The following is a 23,098-nucleotide window of genomic DNA, read 5'->3' as shown; positions in this document are numbered from 1 at the left end:
ACCTTCCAGCTCTACAATTCTATGATTTCAGTTGATATTTCTCATGTCTAATCCAATACTTCCTGAACCATGCTGCTAGCCTGCTCTAGTCTTAAACGTATTTTCTGCTCTTTAGTTCATCGCCCCAATCTTACTAGAACCCATCCATATGAATGGCTCTAAAGTGAGTGTGTAAGACTGTATAAGACTGTATATTCTGTACTTTATGATTTTCAACCTTATGCAGCAGGGCTGTGTGTATGTGATTCCCCCAAACAGCTGCATTCCAACCAACTGGCTGTTTGGATAAGAGCTAGATGCAGTCCCCAACACTTTAGCTTTTAAAGAAGGGCTCTGCAATACTCATGTCTAGTATAAGATTGGGGCTCATAACTTTTCATTCCTATCTTATAACCTTGCTTCTCACTCACCTGTGGGCGACACATTAAAATAATAAAATAAAATGAAGTACAGTGAAGCAAGAATTCAGCAATATTGAGCTGGCAATTTAAATTAGTTTTAAATTTAAAGTTACAGCTTGATTTAAATTCAGATCTCAGCTTAAGTTACACCTGGGAAGGATGTTCTAAAATGTCATCTTTGATCCATACCTGACTATCTAAACCAAGGAATATCAGCATCATGAAAAACAAAGTTGCCCATAACGGAGAAAGAGGCATCATTGTTACAGCTTTTGGGTAAGCGATGAAAGCAAGCCCAGGTCCTAAAAAAAAGAAAAGAAATTAAATAGGAATTGTTTATATGGTGGTCTTGCACAGTGGGGTGAGATATAAATTTAACAAATAATACATAAGGATTAAAGTACACAATATCACTAGTATATAAAATACACTTTAAAATAATAATAAATGTATACTTTTAGTACTTACCTGATTCTGCAACTTCTGCTATGGGCACTCCCTGCTCATACGCCATAAAGCCAAGGACAGAAAAGATGGCAAAACCAGCCACAAAGCTTGTTCCACTGTTCAAGCAACAGAGCATAATGCAGTCTCTGTGGAAGAAAGAGCAATTCGCTTGTTCTCAGTGTATGGGTTTGCTTCACATATTTTTGGGCGGCTACAACAGCTTTGAAATTTGGTACATATGTAGATCAAGACACCACAGTTATTAGAAAAATCAGACAATGAAACAAGTGTTTTGGTCACTGTAGAGCAACAATAGTGTTCCTTCCCCTCTGCACAGGTTTTATTATGGTTTAATCTTAAATAAAGTGGCCCTAGTTCAACCCAACCTCTGCCTGTCTCTTTATTTGGCCATCAAGTTGCGATTGGTGGACTATGCCAATAGGCAGGGCTTCCTCACTGCTTCCAATTCTCCACTCAGTATCTAGTAAGACAACTTCCAAATCATTCCTTTGTGGATCTGCAATTATTAGCTTCATGGGCCTCAACACAGCTGAGTTCATAGTGATGCAGATATGCTTCAAGGTCAACAGAGAAAACTCTTAACCTTCGAAGAAGTGACACAAACCCTTCAGAGATAATATACTATAAATGCAACAGTGGTACATTTTAGTATTTACAATCAATATTTATGTGCAGGGCTGCTGCCTGAAGCAGGTTCATAGTCAGCTTTTTTTCCAGTGACACACTTCAGGTAAGCAATTTTTTTTTATACTGATAAACAGAACAGGCCCAAGACATTTTGGCACCTGAGGCAAACCACAAAATGGCATTCCTCTCCCTGCCAGGGAAGATCTACATCAGCAACAAGGGAGGAATAAAGATCTACATTGGGATCTGCTGCTCCTTTGGAACCTGCTGCCTGAGGCAATTGCCTCACCTTGCCTCATGGGTGAGCCGGCCCTGCTGATATACCATCTGTTTTACCAGATCCTGCATATGATTCCTTCACTTCTTGATGGATGCTGTTTGAAAAGTGTGAGTAAATGTTTACAATACAATTTGTAATTTCACAGTAGTCAGTAAAAGAGGGAAAATGTAAACAAAACAGACTTGTGGCACCTTAAAAGTAACAGGTTTGTTTATTAGCCTTTAAGATTCCACAAGACATTGTTGTTCTTGCAACAGCTTAACAAAGCTACCTCTCTGGAATTTGTTAAGAAATGTGTTAACTTTGCCCAAGGCTCAGATAAGAAACATTCTCTACTCTCATGATAAGGCTTCAATATTGATGAATATTATGAGTTGGCATGACTTACAAATGTCACACATGACTGAATAGTTGGATCTACTACATAATATTGGTTTATCTTGTAATTTACTAAAATAAGTCCTGGCTTTAGGCATCATTTCTTAATGACTGAACTGATGGATTCAGTCATTTTAATGTGTAAAGAGGTTCATTTTAAGAATCCTACATTTTTACAGACTGGCTACATTAAAAATCATAATAAATACCGCTGATTAGGGGGAAATGCTAGACTGTGCTTCAGATATATGTATCATTTACAATAATTGTATGGCGTCTGTTTAAACTGGATATTCCTCCCTTCCTATTTTGCATAATAAATAGACCAACAGACCAGCTGAATTTGTAGTTCAATAAACATGGTGAGTAAACAGGACAGTGGGACTTTGCAGCCTATGAATAAAATTGACAATGACTTTATTTTTACAGTATATGTCAAACTTCTTATAGCAGCTTAGCAGCATCCAATTTTCACAAAAACATCCCTCCCAGAAACCTTAGTATGTTTTATGCAAATTTTGTTAGTGACTAGGAATTGGGATTTTAAAAAGGTAAAATTTGAAGGTAAAATAGTATCAGCTTCATTATGAATCCAATTAAAATTCTTGAAAAAATATATTTGGTTTTTAATGTTCTCAAAATATTATAATTGATTCTCCATCTGAGGGAATATCTCAGCGGAGATTAAGAGTCTCATGGTCTCGACAACTGAGCTATCCCAGGATAGAAATAAAATTCCCCCATGTGATACAAATCTTTTTTTAAAAAAAGTCTGTATGCACACACACACACACACACACAATCTTATTAACAAAAATTAAAATTGTAATGTTTACCTAAATAATATAGTTTTTATGAAGAAAAGCTGTTATAAGTAATCAGACAAATTGGTCCCAGAATCAAATGAGTGATCAATCACTTCTTAATATACCATTGTAGTCTTAAGAAAGAACAAGCAGATGATTATTTAGAATTATGAAAGGTGAAACTAAGAGGTGAATTAAGGGCATGTATTGTGTGCTGGCTATGCAGTTAAAGGGGATAAGCATTAAAGTTTACACTAGAGGGAGCCAATACACCACTTTCAAATTTCTTTATGAACTACAAGGTTATTGTCACATGGCAGTACCTAGATCTTATGGCTGCTGTGTTATAGCTTTTAAAAAGTATTTATGAAATGGACACTACTCTTATTCTATCCATTACCTGCCATTTTACAAAAACTCAGAAAATAAGCATTCTCCAAGGGTATATGCTATGTAAATTTTTCACCCCCAAAATATGTTGCCAGAACCACTAGTCATTCCATGTAATTTAATGTACTGAAAGATGATACCACACCTGCAGTGAATACTGACCAAATTCACAATTTTATACTAGTATGGCACCAATGCTAATGTACCACCATGTGGGATTCTAGATTAATCTTTGTCATAAAAGAGGGGTTGGGCTGTTAGAATTCCTGCTCCATGTAGCCATATATTTTCTGAACAGCACAATCCTCCATTTCTACTCAAAAATTAAGTCCCACCCTGTTCAGTGAGGCTTCCTCCCAGGTAAGTGGATATGACTGAAATCTAAGTACATGAAAAAATGTTCACAAATGATCGCAGTTGTGCTAGTTAATTTTTGTATAATGCATGCATCATTCATGTGCCTAAAATACAGTTAATGTATTATCTATTCTATATTTATCTTTATAACTTTAATAATGGAACATTAATTTTTCCTCCCAAATTACCGTTTTCAAAAGAAATCAGTTCAAAAGCAAACTGATCAAGTAATGCTCAGAACCCTTAAAATGTCGTTGTGTGAAACACAGTACTCAAGCATGTTCTGTGTATCTAACTAGTATATATTCAGCTCTATGCAACTATTCCACTGCACACATAAAGTAACTTTTGAATGCGGAAATGAATTTCTCCTACCTCTCCTTCCCTTGCACACCCCCTAAATCTGCTTTGGGAGTTCCTGCAACCCTCCAGCAAAGATTTAGCGGCAGAGTGGGGGGCATGTGGGGAGAGGGGAAATTCCATTGCAATCACAGAAGTTGTTCCACATACACAATTATTTAGTTGGGTACCTCAAACAGGTATTTGCCAGACTAGACCACTCAACAGAAAAAATAAACATAACTGTAATTGTGTATTAAGGGACGCGGGTGGCGCTGTGGGTAAAAGCCTCAGCGTCTAGGACTTGCCGATCAAAAGGTTGGTGGTTCGAATCCCCGCGGCGGGGTGCGCTCCCGTCGCTCGGTCCCAGCGCCTGCCAACCTAGCAGTTCGAAAGCACCCCGGGTGCAAGTAGATAAATAGGGACTACTTACTAGACCGCTTGTCACGCTGGCCACGTGACCCGGAAGTGTCTGCGGACAGCGCTGGCTCCCGGCCTATAGAGTGAAATGAGCGCACAACCCTAGAGTCTGTCAAGACTGGCCCGTACAGGCAGGGGTACCTTTACTAATCGTGTATTACCTGTAGCAGTTGTTATTGTAGTTGTTGTAGCTCCCTAAGGCTGTCAAACACCCCAGGCAGATGGCATAAGAGAAAAATATTTGTGTTCCAGCATCCACCCAGACCTGCAAACACAAAATATAGCAATAATTATAAAAAAGTAAAAAAAAAATCCTCGTAACTATAAGGTAAGCAGATCATAAATTATTAGAAGAAGCCTTGAAATTAGATTCTCTAGTGCCATCTGGTGTTTTTTTTTTTTTGTTTGTTTGTTTGTTTTGCAATTCACTTGAAATTGCAAAGATTACATATTTTTCAGACCAGTGTAATAGACTTGAATGAGGAACTTCCTTCATGGCTATATAATGGTTATCATCAGTCTGTTTCTTCTCATTCATTCTGCTGTTTGTCACCCATACAGTATCAGACCAGTGTAATAGACTTGAATGAGGAACTTCCTTCATGGCTATATAATGGTTATCATCAGTCTGTTTCTTCTCATTCATTCTGCTGTTTGTCACCCATACAGTATCAGAACCATACCATATCCAGCGGGTTCAAACAGCAGTGGCTCACAGTTGACAGGCCTAAAGCCTGTGAATTTGTTTACATCTCAATTTAAAGTAATCTAAGCCAGAGGCTATTGCTACATCTTCTGGCAGTAAATTTTATAAACTTCTTTTACCTCTCCTGAATCTACTGCCAAGCCACTTCATCGGTTAACCCTGAATTCTAGTAGTGTGAGTCCAGGGTTGCAGGTTCGATGCCCATAAGGGTCAGCTGTATATTCCTGCATTCCTTCCAACTCTTGTGATTTTATGATATACTCTACCCACTGTCTCCATGCCATGCACTTCCCATCACCATTCTCCCATGGCAACTCCAGCCCATTCTCCTTTATCATTTCAGGTTTAACTATACAGTGGTACCTTGGTACTTGAACGGCTTGGCTCCCAAACAAATCGGCTCCCAAACGCTGCAAACCCGGAAGTGAGTGTTCCAGTTTGCGAACGCTTTTCGGAAGCTGAACGTCCAATGCGGCTTCCATGGCTTCTGATTGAGTGCAGGAAGCTCCTGCAGCCAATCGGAAGCCACACCTTGGTTTTTGAATGGTTCCAGGAGTCAAACGGACTCCTGGAACAGATTAAGTTCAAGTGCAGATTAAGTTCAAGTGCAGTGCCACTGTATTCTTTTTTTAGATGAAGCAACCACAACTGCATACAGCTAGGGGAGGACTTTGGTCTTTCAAATTTCAGTGGTGCCTTGTGCAAGGCCAAAATTTGGTGGCCCTTGTCTCTTGCCTTCTGTTCTACGCAGTTCATTACATCATAGTTGTGAAACCCAGTGGTGCCCCTTAGGCTCAACCGGTTGTGCTACCCAAAAGCCAACTCTGACACAGCATTCCAGATGTGACTGAACTGTAACTTATTCTTTGATGAGTATAGTGAATGTAAAAGTTATGGTCAGCATCAATGAACTGTAAAACCATTTCTGCTTTTTTTGTTGATCACAGGAAACTGCATTTGGAACCACAGAGAATTTCAAAAGCATTTTGCAACATTGCATACAGGTTAGCTACCCAGAGAGAAAACAAAAAATCCAACCATGGATAATACTCCTATCTATTTATTCTGTTTGTAGATCATTTAACCGTTAAAATTTCAGGACAAAATGCTTAATGCAAGATGGAAATTGGATTGAATTACCAGTTGTCTCATGGAATTCCAAATCATAAAAAAGATAAAATGTATTTTACATGTAACTTCTAGGAGGCTCCGATTTCTCAAGTTATTGAAAGCTGGAAGTGTTTCTGTTTTGAAGCACTAGAACGATCACATTTAATTTGTGTCACAAGTTAAAATGGTTTCACTGCTGTCATGATGAGTAAAATATAGCTGATTACATCTGTAAAATGTTCTACTTCATAGTGAGAAAAATGGATGTGAAACACATTTTAACTAAGAAGTCTGGAGATCTCATTTCTTCAACAGCAGTTCTCTACATTGCATGGCAAACCAAAATGGATTTTTAAAGATCATTTGTGGGCTAAAGTGGTCTCAAATTCTTGGAAATAACATCTCACAATTCTTTAATTAGGTGGGATACTGCAGCAATATATTTTTTTTACAATGCATTTTCAAACATACATCTTATCAATGCCATACTGAAGCTACCTCTGGAATTAACACTGGTATCAGTGGAACAAATTGATATGTCAGAATTGCTGTGATGTCATATTTGCCAAATAGCTAGAGGGACAGGAGAGGAAGATAATTGTTTTGTTTTGTTCTTGTTTTTATTACGTTGTATGCTGCTTATGCTTTTTTTAAAATGAAAAAATCTTGTATTTTATGCTGTGAACTGCCCTGAGATCTATGGATGAAGGGCGGTATACTACTACTACTACTACTACTACTACTACTACTAATAATAATAAAAATAATAAAAATAATTTCTGCATATTCTATAAGGAGGATGGTATCTACTAGATCAACTTGATTCCATAAACCTTTGCTATCAGTCCAGAGACCACACTTTTGGATGCTGAAAGAACAATAAAATTGAATAAATCATTTTGAAGCCATTTTTGTCTAATTCTTTTCAGAGAGGGTACCAGCCTCAGAACTGAGAAGGGACATATGTACCTTCCATGGAAGAAAATGAGGGAGTCGACTACAGAGAATAATTTCTCCATCAGGTCTGCTCCCCAGGCATACTCCCAGCTCACCTGCAACCGGCCTTACAAGTAAGTACCTAGCCACCAATGTAGTGAGAGGAACCAGGAGCATCACCTCCCACTGTGCCAAAGACTGAGGAAGGGAAATCAGCCCTGCCATGGTGTCATTGTGGCGCCAACCACCAGCAAAGGGCTTTGTGAGCTGAGTAGAGCTAGGAGCGGTGGTGCCATAGTGACATCAACAAATGACACAGGACAGGTGTGTTGGGATTGAAAAGGCCATAACTTTGTTAATTACAGATGTCAATTCATGATCCCCCAGGATCACCCAATGGGGCTGTTATGACCCGTTATGGACAAAAACCACCACCCAGGCTCCCTTAAGGTGATACTCCATGGCCGCAGGGGGAGAAGGGAGGAATCTCTGAAAACTCTGCATAAACTAATTCTCCAGGCAGGAGTTCAGTTTGGGGAGGAAGCCTCCACTCGGTTTTAAAGAATTTCCCCCTTCTAAACAGCCCACCATACCTCAGCTTCCCTCCCAATTCAGCAGGGTTCCTGAATCCTCATGGTGGGGTTTTGGAGGCTACTATGAAGAGGATGGGATGAGGAAGTCAGTTCACACCAACCCTGTAGATTTTACCATTTTAACGTAGGTTTGGAAAGAGTAAAAATTATTGTATATAATATTTTGAAGCTCCAGAGAAAGGGGGTGGTAAAAATAAGTCATTCAAAACTTTTTTTTTATAAAAAAGTGATCATAACAAAGCTGCAAATTACAAAGTTGGAACTACAATGGATCTATTGAATGTAATGAAGTGACTTGAAGAGATGAAGTGATATCTTTGAAACATGCCATCATTGCCAGCTGCTTTATATATCATGGTTGTAAAATACTAGAAACAAGGAAATCTAGCAGATCTAACAAATTTATCAAGCGTGTTATGTACTTTTGATGATGTTGATTGCAAAGATCAGAAAGCAATGCTCACAAATACATTCCTCAGTGAGTATAAGAATCTACAAGGGGTCAATATAATAAAGGAAGGATTGTTATGTGATGAAGTGATGTTCATTTGGTATGGTTGCCATATTTTGAAGGGCAAAAAAAGAGGACACTTGCTGACTTCCACTTTTAACTATGGATCGCTATGACAGCAGTACCTATTTATCTACTTGCACTTTGACGTGCTTTCGAACTGCTAGGTTGGCAGGAGCAGGGACCGAGCAACGGGAGCTCACCCCGTCGTGGGGATTCAAACCACCGACCTTCTTATCAGCAAGCCCTAGGCTATGTGGTTTAGACCACAGCACCACCTGCGTCCCTCAATTTATGAGATACTATAAAGCGTGTTCTCCTTCATGGAGAGCATGTGTTATGGTGGGGTCTAACAGGTCACCCCCTCAGTTGTTGGGTGGGATCATTTAGATGGTCATTGGCAGTGATTGGGCTGTTTGGGTTACTGGGCTAATTTTGATGTTGCCAATTTGTGGGATGGACCAAAGGTTTTATGTGCAGGGCATGCAGCATCGAGCGTTCTCTTTTGCAGTGTGTACCGGATCACTCGCCCACCCTCCCTAATGTAGGGCTCTTGCATCTGACCTTGCTATCCCTGTCATGGGGTCGTCTGCTTTTGGGGCAGGGGCCTGGTAGGAATTTTGTCCATTTGGTTGATTGGCCGGTGCCATTCGGTTTTTGCCCTACTGTGTAGCAAATCGTCACAACTTGTAAGGTTGTGTTTAGGCATTGGTTAATTTTTGGTTGGTGGAGGGGATGTGGTTGGCAGTGCCTGCCCCTCCAATGCTGCCGCTGTAAGGGAATTCTGTTAAAGGAATCCAGGGGCTCGCCATGCTTTCGTCCAAATCCTTGACATGGGGCTTGCCCCTGGGAGCATGCGGGGAGAGGTGAGGGTCTGGTGCCCGGCTCTATTTTCTCCCCTGTATTGTTTTCCCTTACTGGCTTTCGCTGGAATCCGAAGTCAGTTCTGTCCCTGGACGGGGACAGATAGTCGAAACCAATGCCTAAGCAACCACTCACATTTATGTATTTTAATAAAGTTGTGGCCAAAAACCTTAAACAAAAATTCTGTGTGAATTGTGATTTATTTGGGGGTGGCTTGGGGACCTCAACACGCAACACAGTTCTGGCATAACTGATCAAGATTTTTGTGCTCGGAAAGGTTCCACCACACACACCCCAGTTTTACAATAGAAAAGTAGGGACATAGAGAACCTGCTCTCTTTGACTTTTGTTTCAGTCAAAAGTCAGCAAATATTTCAGAAGAGGGTATGATGAACATGACTTTGCTAAAAGTGGAAGGTGAGATTCAAGGACATTGTTGCAGTTGTGGAACAAGCTCTACTTGTACAATGGGACTTTCCCCCTAAATCTGCTCTGGAGATCTGGGCAAACCCTCAGAACAGGTCAGAGGGGTGCAGGAAAAGGAGAGTGAGGCAAAGTCCTACTGCATGAGCACCAAGTTCCTCATGTGCATTCCCCACCCAGTGCTACATTGAATTCCTCCCTATGAGTTTAAGTATAACATGCATTGCGTTAAATTGAATACCATGATTTCTGGTGACTGATAACAACTTCTTACAGTTAAATGTGTGATTCAGAAATTTGCTGAAGCCATTAAAATTTTGAGTTTCAATACAACAGAGAACAACCTCTATATTTTAAATGTATAATTAATTACTTTATAGATTGATCATACTATTTATACTAAGTAGTGCATGCTCTGAAGCACACTTCCTCTGCAGTATTCAGCTATCAGTCACACACAAGAAATGTTTGAGAAAAGGTTCTCTGCATATTAGTGGCTATACAGATGTTTTAGCCCAACTACAGCATTTCCCTCCCCCTCCCCCAGAGCACTTATAATTAAATTCAGATCTACTACTATATAAGATAGACTCTTCCAGATACAGAAAGCTGTTTACTATGCTTATTTTCATCAAGGAATGAATAATCATTTTATAGCTGAAGACTGACATAAATTATGCATTATTGTTGATGAGTCTTGGCATTATTTACATTTTAAACAGCAATTTTCCTGAAGTTGAAAACAAAAATCTGTTTTTGAAAATTCTTTGGTACTTCTGAGCTTTTCTCTAAGTTTGGGAGGAAGGAAGTAGACATGTTGCTGAGATGTTACATAATTTATGGGCTGGTTGTTGTTATTGTTGTTGTTGTTGTTGTTGTTGTTGTTGTTGTTGTTGTTGTTGTTTTAAAGGCCCCAGTGTAGACTACAATGTAAAAGACTGTTTAAACAGATAAAAAACTTACAATTAAAAAAACCCACAAAAATAGAGTGGGTCCTAAAAATGAACATCTCAGCGGTCAAAGGTCAGGGTAAAGAGGCGCACATGCAGCACCAATGAAAGCTGTACAATGACATTGCCAGACAGACCTCTGTGGGGAGGGAGTTCCACAACTCAGGGGCTGCCCAAGATTTTATCTCACAAGCAAACAAGACTTAAATTGTGCCTTCTGTGGAATCTTAAGTGCGGAAAGTGCTCCATTATGATCAAATATAAGTATGTTTAACCTTCCACCACAGTAATCCGAGCTTTTCATTACTACGTGTACATATAATCTTATTACACCTTCGGTTTGTCTCGCCCTTAAATGCTGTAATTCAATACGAAAATAAAGCAACACAAAATATGAACTCTACATTGTGTATATAAATAGCAGCAAATGTGCAGTATTTGGATACAGGACTCATTTTGTTTCTGAGGTTTTACTACCCAGGGGTTTTCAACAACACAGCTTCTGTAAGCAGAGGCTTCATTAGGGGAGAAAACAGAACTTAAATGGTTAGGCATAAAATGGCTGAATTAAGCCCTTTCTTTCCCCCTCTTTTAATGGAAGTGATTCTCAAAAGATTAAAAGTAGGTTAGGGGAATAATAAAACAGCTATGTTTCTAGTGTCTACCTGACAACAGCTTTTGTAGCAGTGAATAATTACATGAAAATCACTTCCTTTCCACCTCTCTTTGGGATTTCTGTGGGTTGCTAAGCAGTCCCTCTCCTACCTTCTGCTAATGTTACTTACAGACGCCAATGAATACAGCATATTCATTATGAGAAAAGGGAACTGAGGGATAGAAGGGCCTAAATACTTGAAGTTTTTTTGTTTTTGTTTATTCACTGCTGCCTCCAGCACCAAGCACTATAGCTCAAAATACTTTACACATATTTAAATGCTAATTTGTCCAGGCATGATTAGTAGGAACCTATCTCTCTTTAAATGAACCAAAAAAAACTTTATTGGAAGAAAAGTCACACTTGTGTCATGTTTTTGTGGTGCCAACCAATGTAGGAAGTCAGTTGCCAGCATGACTGTGTCCAGCGAAAAAAGGGGGGAACTTCTTTATGTAGCCCTTCTGCAATCCTATGTTCTAGCCACTTACCTTGAAGATGCATCAACATTTTTTCTTTAAAATGTCTAGCATAAACCACGAATACTTGACTAGGGATTGAAAGACCTAGTCAATTTCAGTTCTCTTCATTTTTCTAATCTTAAATTCAGTTCTCCACATTTCACAGCAATTTGTGGTTTTGGGTTTGTTTGTTTTAAAAAATCCTAATGAAAATCCACAAGCATTTTAGTGCAAACTTCTCCTAATAAGCACATTTTTATTTGCAGTTTTTGCCAGCAATTTCTCCTAATGTAATGCTATGTCTTTTCCACCAATATATTCATTTTCAGCAATACTTTCTCTTAATGAAAGCTTTTTTTTAAACGATGGTTGACAAGTGCAAATTTTATAGCATGGGGGATTGCATATCCTTCTGGAAATTGTGAATTTGATAGATTCAGCTTTAAATGAGACCTGAATCAAATTTCTCCCACATCTCTACCCCTGATAGCTATATGGGTCACACAGGGAAACAAGAAAGTAGGCTGTTCATTGGCCAGACTATAAAAAAGCTATAAAAGACTATAAAAAAGCATTCTAAGCCAAAACCTTCCCGGTGGGAAGACAGAAATTTACAACATTCGTATTTTGGATGTTTGAGCTTGGCACAACCTAGGCTGTCATACCACGCAAAAACGTACTGATCTGAGGAACCTAGGAAGCTGCCTTATACTGAGTCCAACAACTGGTCCATCTAGCCCAATGTCTGGGAGTATTTGTAAAGAGAGACATGAAGTGTTTTAAACCCACTTTTGAAACTGTAAAAGTTTGACAAGAGGTGCTACAACCAACAAGATTCACAACTACAGTGGTACCTCAGTTTATGAACTTAATCCGTTTTGGAAGTCTGTTCTTAAACCAAAGTGGTTCTGAAACCGAGGTTTCCCTAATGAGGCCTCCCACCGCCAATGCCCTTCCACCGTTCAGCTTCTGTTCGTAGACCAAGGTAAAGTTTGCTAACCGGAACACTACTTCCGGTTTTGTGGAGTTCATATGCTGAATAGTTCATAAACAGGGCTGTTCTTAAACCGAGGTACCACTGTACTTATTTGAGGTAGGAGAGGCAGACTGCCTTTTCAACAATTTGTGCAAGTTTCCTCTGACTGTCATGTTCCCTCACATGCAGACTTCTGGGGGATGCATGCCAGTGGAGGGTGGAACCAGAGGCAAAACTGGGCAGAGAAATGGATATGGCTTTCACCTTTGCATAGCAGGCTACATTCCAACCACACACAAGTCAGGTTTACATACCTACACATGGCACATGCGCATGCATACACCTTCCAAGCAGCCAAAAGGCAAAAGGCATTAACACAGTTCAATAAGACATTTCAGTCAGGTAAAAGCACTTACGAGGGCTGCTGAGCAGGGCCAGTGAGAACTGTAGCCAAGAGCTGGATAGAGAGGCTTGGAAACTGACATATGGTTCCCCAGCCCTGCTTTAGAGGAACAGGCTGCCGCAGAAGCTGGTGAACTCTCCTTTCACCTTTAAAAGGTGAGGCTGGATTGACACATATCAGAGTTTCTGTAGCAGTGGATTTCCTGCACCAGCTGTTTGCAGGGCTAGATCAGGGTTTCTCAAACTTGGGTCTCCAGATGTATTTGGACCACAACTCCCATCATCTCTAGCTAGCAGGACCAGTGTTTAGGGATGATGGGAACTGTAGTCTCAAAAGAGCTGGAGACCCAAGTTTGAGGTATCATCCAACTCTATGATTCTGTTCTTATACCTTGCCTCAAGGGCTCCACATTCAAAACCCAGCAGCAGCCCCAGCTAGGGATGCATGCAAAGAAGAGTACATCACACAGGTACACAAGGAAAGAGGGAGCTCCATGCTGCAAAATATAACTGCTTTAACTACTTTTCATTTCTTTCCCCATTCCCTTACTACATTCCTTGTCACTTTCTTCATGAGCAGTGCCTACCACACGGGTTAAGCAATCCTCCCTGCATGCAGACAAGCTTTCCATCAGTGAATCTGAGGCATTCCATTTCTGTCACTACCACTACTGGCCATAGACTCACGAGCAATTTTGCTTTGCAGAATCATAGACCAGATGCATGGGGCAGAACAAATCATTACTGCACACAAGGGTGTATGTGGCTGTAGTTCCTTCCCCTCAGTAGGGTGAGAGGCTGAACCAGGAGCACTGGCAGAGCTGTAGTTTCAATCTAAACCATCCTCAGAAGTAGTACAACTTTTAATACATTGTAGTAGCAGAGTGTAGCCCACTGAAGCAGGGAAATCTTCATCCAAATAGGACTGCAGCTGGACCACCATCCAATTTATCCAATGTTGCACCTGAGTAATGCTGCATTGCTCGTAATGGGTCTAACCTTCACCTCTGAAATAAACTTAAAGGTGCTTTTCTTTTCCTGATATGAAAAGAATGCCCACCACTTCATCTTTGGAGAGAATGCCTGAGGTGAAAGTATTGGAAAGTATTGGAAGACACAAGAGCTACCCACGCTGGAAGAGTGGCAGGCGAAAGTGATCGACTTTATGGGATTGGCAGAAATGACCGGCAGAATCCGTGACCAAGAGAAAGAGACTGTGGAGGAAGATTGGAAGAAGTTTAAAGCATATCTTAAAAATTGCTATAAAATTGAGGAGTGTTAAAGTGTTAAGGGAAAGGAAGATGTATAATTACAGCTATATATATCTTTTGATTCAAAGGGTAATTGAAAGGAGAATAAGTTAAACTATAATTGGCTAAAAGGGTTGCTGAAAAATTTTGAAACTAGGATGCAAAAAGGGGAAGGTACGGGGAAGTCCGAGAAAAGAGGCTTATGAAAATGAGGTTAAGAAAGCAAAATGTATGTATGTGTCTGTGTTTGTTGTTGTTTGCATTGTTTGGTGTTGTTTCGTTGTTAAAATTGGAAAATTTATTAAAAAAATTATAAAAAAAGAAAGGCAGGCTTTCTGCTTAACTGGGAATTAGAAGAAAAAGCATACATGAAAGGGGGGGGTGTCTACAAAGCCCAAATGTTTGAAGAGTTGCTGGCACTTACTGAGATTCAGTTCTTTTCACCACTTCTTCAAATAGAGGGTTCATTTCAGCTCACCAAAACAAACTGAGCCATTCCTCTGGGAGGAGGCCGAGACTAGCTTAGCTCTACAGTCACTGATCTACTTTGACAGGCAACTAACCTTCGTGTGTTTCTAGCTGCCTGATGAAATTTTAAAGAAACACTGAAAGCATAGGAAAACCTTACCCACATAGCAAAAGCCATTTTCACCATCATTCACATAGTTTATTGTTGCAAATATACTAATTGCACTGTAAATGGTTAATGGGACTATGATAAAATACGGATATCAACAATGAAGGTCTGAAGTCTACAACAACGGTTGTAAACAAGGGAATGATCTGCAAAATGTGCTGCTAAGCAGCCACACAACAGCTTGGCCTCTTCCTTACCAACCATATTTCCAAGAGAACTTAACTTGCTAGATCCATTTCATTTTTAAAATAATATAACAAAATAGAAAACTGTTGATTCCATTTTGCAGCAACGATTAGAGGAAAACAATTTACAACAAAACCAAATGAAGTTTCAATACAGTTGAGGAGCGAAGAAATGGGGAGAGAAGGAAGGCACATAATGGGACAGGGGTGATACCCTGGTGAGGAAGAAACTGAATATAAAATGTCTAGTTAAAACAAGCCAGGTTCTTACCCGATTGCTTGAAGTTGGCTCATTTCGCAGCTAACCATTGTTTCTTGTTACACTGGTTAGCAAGTGACATGTTTCACTCTTTCAAAGCACTCTTTTCTCCCAGTTCAGCTGGGGAGCGGTAATAACTTACTCCCCCTTTTATGTCATCAGGGGAGCAATTACTGCCTAAAGCTCTGTCAGAGCATTCAACTCACTGACGACACTAGCAACACTTGCAAAATGTACACAGGCATGAAGAAAGCCTTTGGACCAATGGTCAGGAAAACTGCACCACTGAAAACCTTGTCAGGAGAGAGCATCACAGGCCACAGCAAGCAGATGAAGTGATGAGCCAAGCACTATCTAGAATTGTACTTACAGGAAAGCATGGTCTCTGACATAGCAACTGACAGTATCCAGACTCTCCCTTGATGAGCTGAAGTATGTCATCAACTCTCAGGCATGAGGTAAAGTCCCAGGACAGGACAGAAACACTGAAAGCCAGCTTCAATTCCTCCCTCATGACATAACTCCGCAGCCCCCTCTTGCAATGTTGGGAACAAAGATTCATGCCACAAGACATGCATGACTCCAGCATTGTGACCCTCTACAACAGGGGTCAGCAACCTTTTTCAGCCGTGGTGGGCCGGACTGTATGGGGGGGGGGGGAATGAATGAATTCCTATGCCCCACAAATAACCCAGAAATGCATTTTAAATAAAAGGACACATTCTACTCATGTAAAAACACACTGATTCCCGGACTGTCTGGGGGCTGGATTGAGAAGGCGATTGGGCCGCATCCAGCCCTCGGACCTTAGGTTGCCTACCCCTGCTCTACAAGAACAAATATGACCACCATGACTTTAACAACTACCATGGGATCTCCCTGCTGAGTACTGTGGGGAAAGCCTTCAGCCATGTAGTTCTCAACAAATTGCAGTCACTCATTGACACAATGCAGCTTTAGAGCTCAGAGATCAACAGTTGACATGATTTTCTCGCTGTGCCAACTGCAGGAGACATGCTGAGAGCAGAGATGCCCCTTATACAGCGCTTTCATGGACAAGGCCTTTGATCTCATTAGCCAAAAAGGACAAAACAAGATAGGATGCCCACCTGAGCTTCACAAGATGATTGTGTTCTTCCATGAAAACATGCACAGCACCATCTAATATGACAGCTGATGCTCAGATGGCCTTCCCTATAAAGAGCCATGTGAAACAGGGCTGTGTTCTCACCCCAAATCTCTTTGGCATATTCTTCTCCCTGTTGCTCTCCTATACCTTCAGCTCAACTGAAGATGGTGTGTACATCCATTCAACGAGTGATGGGGGTCTGTTCAACCTGGGCCATCTCCACACCAAGACAAAAGCGTGGTGGGTCCTTATCTGAGAGATGTTGTATGCAGATGACACAGCCTTGACAATGCACTCCAAGGAAGCTCTTCAGAGACCCATCAACTGTTTTGCCCAAGGCTGCACTGAGTTCAGCCTAATGAGGACCAACATCTTGGGTCAGGACATCGCCAGCACTCCATGCACTCAGTGTTACAAAAATGTCTGCAAATGTGACATGGAAGCCGAGAACATCAACCTTGCCCTTGTAAATGACTGCAATGCCTGGAGACAGACAGTCAGGTCGTGCATGTGACCAGTCAGTGACCAGAGGAGGAATGACCACTTGGTGGAGCGCAGAGAGAAGAAACACCATGGTGTATCTGTAGCAGCACAAATGGATGCTTTCATCTGCCCCAGCTGCAACAAAACATGTCTGTCCTGTATCAGTTTCTACAACCACAGCAGGTGCTGCAACCTTCTAACAGTTTGACTTCACCCCCAACGATGCACTCTTCCATGGTCTCCTAAGACAGATAGATGCCACCGGAGCTATTAGGAATACCCATTACATATTCATGTTTGAATGACACTAACTTAGCAGCTGCATATTCTAATTCTAATTATATTCTAATTCTAATATTCTAATTACTTTAGCTCTTATAACTCCACTATGCATTTTAGTAGCTATATTACCTCTGTTTCATTCCTCTCCATTGTTAATTCCACAAGCCTCTCCAATGTTAATTCCTTGCTGCCCACGCTGGTGCACAAAGTATTTTGCCTCCTACCCACAGACATTTTACAAATCATAAAGAACCAGTACAATACAATAACTTAATCAAATCAAAGGAGGGGGAGCAAAGGGATCCATAGTCTGGATGCCAGCATACTTAGGATGGCAGCAACTAGTTGTCTCTTCCAAGGCTTTCCTTTGAAATATTCATCCTGTTTGTTTGTCCATACACACATATGAGGGAGGGAGGGCCTGGACCTGCTCTGGAGGGGAGGGTGTTGAATCAGCTGTATTCCCATTTATTTCCCATGCTGTTTGCAGTGTTTCCACACACCAGGAAACTAGCTTGCCCTCTATTTAGCTCGCTTCGCTTTACACACCTTTTAACAACTCAAACAAAAGCATGTCTGCTAACAGTGCAAGCAGATCACATTAGCAACTGGGCCACTCCTCTCTGCCCCATCTCTTTGTGGGATGCTACCCCAATGCTAGAACAACTACAGAGCTTTCAACTTGTAGAAGGAAAGAGAGCTCATTGCCACTTATCCTAGAACGTTCCCCAAACTTCATCAGCTTGCCTTCCAGTGGTATGACAGAGACAGAATCCCAAGACTATCTTCATGTTGGAAGGAGTCTTATTGCAATCTCCAAGCCTTCTTGCTATTAATGTTCTGTCAGTCAGCATTGGGATTTTGACCACAAGGAACATCTTTCATCTCAGCATGTCTCGCGCTGCCAATTCCTGTGGTCCAACAGTAAAAATTCTCTTGCTATTCACCCAAAAGCAGCAATGTCAACTTTGGACAGGCTAAAGTAAACAGAAGACTGGCTGTGCAAAATTCCACAAGTCTAATGCCTATACATGGGACAAGTCTGCCTGTGTCTCTTGGCCATAGCTCTACTGGATTTCAATGGGCCATTCCAATCTACAGGTATCCATTGGACTCATGGAACCAGATGTAGATACCTAATAATACTGGGTTAAGGGCTCATAGCTTCTAATGACTTGCACACTTTCAAGGGCCTCTGTTAGTACTGCTTAATTCATTATTGGGGCAGCAGAATTTCAACAAAAACCGTTTCTGCTCTTCTGTGGATGTGCAAAAGATAACAGAAAGAAGCCTCATTGGCAAAAGTCATAGACTTCAATCTTCTAGATACTTGGCATTTCAGTCCCCTAGCTGCAGATTAATCATGTGATAACATTTTGTGAGTAAACCACACATTTCTGCGAGCCATGAGTCATTTCTCTTAGTAATTACTTCTTTTCATTCCTATCTGCCTTCTACCTTCAAGCATTGGCTAAAAAGCTGCAGTCATATTGTGTAGTAGGTACCTGCATTCCCTCTAATCCTTTCCCTTTTCTCTGGCTCATTAATGCCATTGCGCTTTCTTCAGCTTTGGCATTGTTCACTGTTCTTGTTACTTTCATTCTCATTGTGATAAGAGCCACATGCTCTTTTGTTAATACCACTTTAGCATCTTTCTAAACTAAAATTATTTCTAATTATTTGAATGAGCTGCTGAAGAGGTAAACGTTCATTGGCTGCTTTCCCCCAACAAACTAAGACTTCACATCTGAGAAAACAATACATTATTTCACCTGTCAGAAGATGTTACCATTTATCTCACTTCTATCCAGACACAAACATTCCAGCAACTATTTATTACACTAACACTTCCTGTTCCTAAATCCCTAAATATGAGGTGTTTAATTGGGGAGACAGACAAAATCACTAATCACTTTTTAATCTTATAGACTAAAATGTGAAGCTATAGTATATGGCCAAATACAGAATTTGTCTGTCTGTGACATAACAGGATCTTTTTTAATCCTGGACAAATCATTTAACAGTAGTGATTAGCCAGTTGATGACATTTGAATAGGTCATATGCATACAAGTACTGTATACATTCCTGCTATGCAGACTTAGCTTATGTGTGTTTAGTAAATCCCATTGAGTTCAATGTGTCTCAGTACGAATTAATGACACAAGAATGCAGACTTAGTGTATTGATTTTATTTACAGAAATAATTACAAGCCCAGAAACCACAGCACTGTGGTGGGATCCAAATAAATAAAATATAGCAACTAACTAAATGAAGGCTTTTCATAACATAGACAATACAGATCTAATGGGGACTCGTGCATGGAAATACTGTATGGGATAAATCTAACACATTATTATGATGATACTTTTATTTTTGATATTTTTATGTGATAATTCATCATAATTATCCTATTTGGTAATTTGCAGGCCATTCTAAATTATAAAAAAGAGATGCATTACTTTGGGAGAGATTATGAGGTGATATGGACAGGAAGCTGGTGATTTTGTTCAAGATTTGAAGCAGTTATTGTTGATTGAATTTATATACCACCCTATGCCTGGAGGTCTCAGGGTGGTTCACAAAATCAAATCAAAATATAAAACCACAAAATACATAATCAAAATAAAAACAACCCAATACCCGCCCCCCCAAAAAATCTCACCACATTTTAAAAGGGCATAGGATGTAAATCAAATCAACCAAAGGCGTGGTTGAAAAGGAATGTCTTTGCCTGGTGCCTAAAGGTGTATAATGAAGGTGCCAGGGAGAGCATTCCACAGACAGGGAGCCACTGCAGAGAAGGCCCTGTTTTCATGTTGCCACCCTCAAGAACTCTTGAGGAGGAGGCACACAAAGGAGGGCCTCAGAATATGATCTTAGGGTTCAGATAGGTTCATATGGAAAGATGAGGTCCTTGAGGAATTGCGGTCCTGAGCTGTTTAAGCAAAACTAGCACTTTGAATTGGGCCAGCGCAGTTGGACCAGTTCTATGCTCCCTCCTCTGCACCCTTGGCCTCACTCACAAAAATTGTCCTTGCGCTCTCTCTCTCTCTCTCTCTCTCTCTCTCTCTCACACACACACACACACCAATTCCCCAGCCTTACCCATTTACATTTAGCTATAACAATTACATTAACCATGGGTTCAGGACAGTGCCACTTTAAGCTTTAGCTACAACTGATGTGGCCAGGCAGAAATGGAGAGGCATGAAAGAGGTCATGGAGTGACAAGGAGTGCATGATCCCACAGCCTGATCTTGATATCTTAACCATCATTAACCATTTGTCAGCCTTATGTCTGTTCTGGCTTAATGAATATATGTGGGAGATTATGCAAGGGCAATAAAACTGTAAAAGGCTCTTTTGAAGAAATAACTGTCAGAGTATTGTAAAGTAAATTATCTTCCCTTTTTTTAATAAGTAGTGATGTGAAATTGGAGGAGAGTATTATAGGACAGATATGCCCAGCCAGCTATAGCTCCACTAATCTGGTATAGGATACCAGCACATCATGCACTAAGGATAATGGTTGTGGTTCTAAGTAATAAAGCTGTATCAAAATATACCCTGGCAATAAACCACTGTTCCTATATTATAAAATGATACCAACATAGGGCAGCATGGAAGAAATCACAAATGGACCAGCATATTTCCCCATTCACTTACTATGCCAAGCTTGAAAAGGAGAATGTAGAGAAAGCCAAACAGCAATACCTAGTATGTTATAATTGTGTGACCTTGGGTCAGAAGGATGTGGTTGAGAATAAGTATGTAAGATATAAATTTGGAACCACTTCTGCACCTGAGACTTCAGACAAGAGCTGACTGAGGAACAATCCCTTACCCATTTACCTGTGAGTAAACCTCATCCCATTTAACAAGAGTTACTTTTGAGTAGACATGTATAGTAATGAGCTGTTATGCTTGAAGAAGCTATAACTGCAATGTGTCTGTAAGTCAGATGAACAGCAGAGAGACTGCAGCAGATAATTATGTTTGATTATCCAGGTTTGGGGAAATTGTTAAATAATATTCAATGTACAGGCTGCATTTGGAGAAAAATCAGTAGAGGAAAATCTCTGAGTGACAAGACGCAACATTAAATGAAATGGGAGAAGATTCTGATATTAGGAATTTATGCACCAAATGAAGGGAAATTGGAATTTTATAAGAAGTTGCATGAGACCATGCTGGACTATCTGGACTATGACAACATCATTATGATGGGAGACATGAACGGGGTTGTATCAACCAACATGGATAAGTCACAAAGCCAAAATGTCACAAAAGACGGCAGACTACCAAAGACCTTTTTTGAATTGACAGACAATATGGACTGGATTGACATCTGGAGAACGAAGAACCCCTTGGGAAAAGAAGGAACATTTTTCTCTGAAGCCCAGCTGACTTGGACAAGAATCGACCAAATATGGATAACTAGAGGTCTGGCACCCAAGGTCAGAAAGGTGGAAATCTGCCCAAAGACATGCTCCGACCATAACGCACTGAAAATGGACATGACACTATTACCAACCGGTTCCTTTAGATGGAAGATGAATGACAATTTGTTTAGAGATCAGGAGATTATTAAGAAGGCCCAGAAAGCTTTGAAGGACTACTTTGAGATAAATATGAACACTACGGTGGAAAAAAGAACCATTTGGGATGCAAGTAAAGCTGTGATGAGGGGGTTCTTGATACAACAGAATGCTGTAAAGAAAAGGATACAAAACGACAGAAAAGATAAGATTTTGGAGAAAATAAAAGAATTAGAGAAGAAGTTAAGATTAAATCCGAAGTCACAGCCGATTTTGAGAGAAATCAAACTCCATCAAGCACAATATTCCAAACTGATAAATCAGGAAATAGAGTGGAAGATTAAATTAATGAAACAAAAAACTTTTGAATCGGCAAATAAATGTGGGAAACTGCTAGCTTGGCAGTTGAAGAAGAGACAAAAATTAAATACAGTTACAAATCTGGAAATTGAAGGAAGAAACATTCAGAACCCCACGGAGATCAGAAAGTGCTTCCAGAAATACTTCAAAAAATTATACACTCAAGGGCCGCAGGACGAGGTTGAGATTAAACAATTTTTGGAGAAAAATGGACTTAAAAAATTGTCACAAGAAAATAGATCACTCCTGAACAGCAAAATAACACGTCAAGAGATTGAAAAAGCCATTCAGAACATGCAACTGAGCAAATCTCCAGGGCCAGATGGGCTGACCTCCAAGTATTATAAGACATTAAAAGACTACTTGATACAACCACTGATGGAGGTCAGCAATGAAATTATGGAGGGGAAGAGGGCGCCGGAATCGTGGAAGGAAGCATTTATCACATTGATACCTAAATCGGAGTCTGAAAAGACACAACTCAAGAACTACCGTCCCATCTCCCTTTTAAAAGTGGATTACAAAATATTTGCAGATGTTCTGGCAAGTAGACTTAAAAAAGTTCTAAATGAAGTAATTCACAAAGACCAGGCAGGCTTTCTCCCAGGTAGACACATGTTTGCTAATACAAGGAACATTATTGACATCTTGGAACTTTTGCAAACAGACATAAATACAAAAGCAGTGCTAATCTTCATAGATGCGGAGAAGGCCTTTGATAATATCTCTTGGAAATTTATGAAGGGAAATTTAAAAGAAATGGGAGTGGGTCGGGGTTTTGATAATGGGATTGACGCAATATATTCAGAACAAAAGGCTAAATTGATAGTTAACAATGTGGTTACAGAAGAGTTTAAAATTGAAAAAGGAACACGACAAGGCTGCCCGATTTCCCCTTTGCTATTTATATCGGTTCTGGAGGT

The 23,098-nt window shown here is 40.2% G+C and overlaps 1 protein-coding gene across 1 annotated transcript in view; it reads right to left on the bottom strand.

Annotated features, from left to right (window-relative positions):
* Positions 1-23,098, bottom strand: part of SLC6A11 (solute carrier family 6 member 11) — a 98,429-nt gene that overhangs the window by 18,118 nt on the left and 57,213 nt on the right. The window contains exons 8-10 of the mRNA XM_083726812.1: positions 4,628-4,731; positions 870-994; positions 591-703 (exon numbers count right to left, since the gene is read on the bottom strand). Coding sequence (XP_083582938.1) covers positions 591-703; positions 870-994; positions 4,628-4,731 — 342 coding nt within the window. The remainder of the gene's footprint in view (positions 1-590; positions 704-869; positions 995-4,627; positions 4,732-23,098) is intronic.

This window comes from Podarcis gaigeae (genome assembly GCF_964106915.1).
Source record: "Podarcis gaigeae genome assembly, chromosome: 2".
Lineage (NCBI taxonomy): Eukaryota > Metazoa > Chordata > Lepidosauria > Squamata > Lacertidae > Podarcis > Podarcis gaigeae.
The sequence above is the reverse complement of the archived record's forward strand: the minus strand, read 5'-3'. Positions and strand labels throughout refer to the sequence as shown.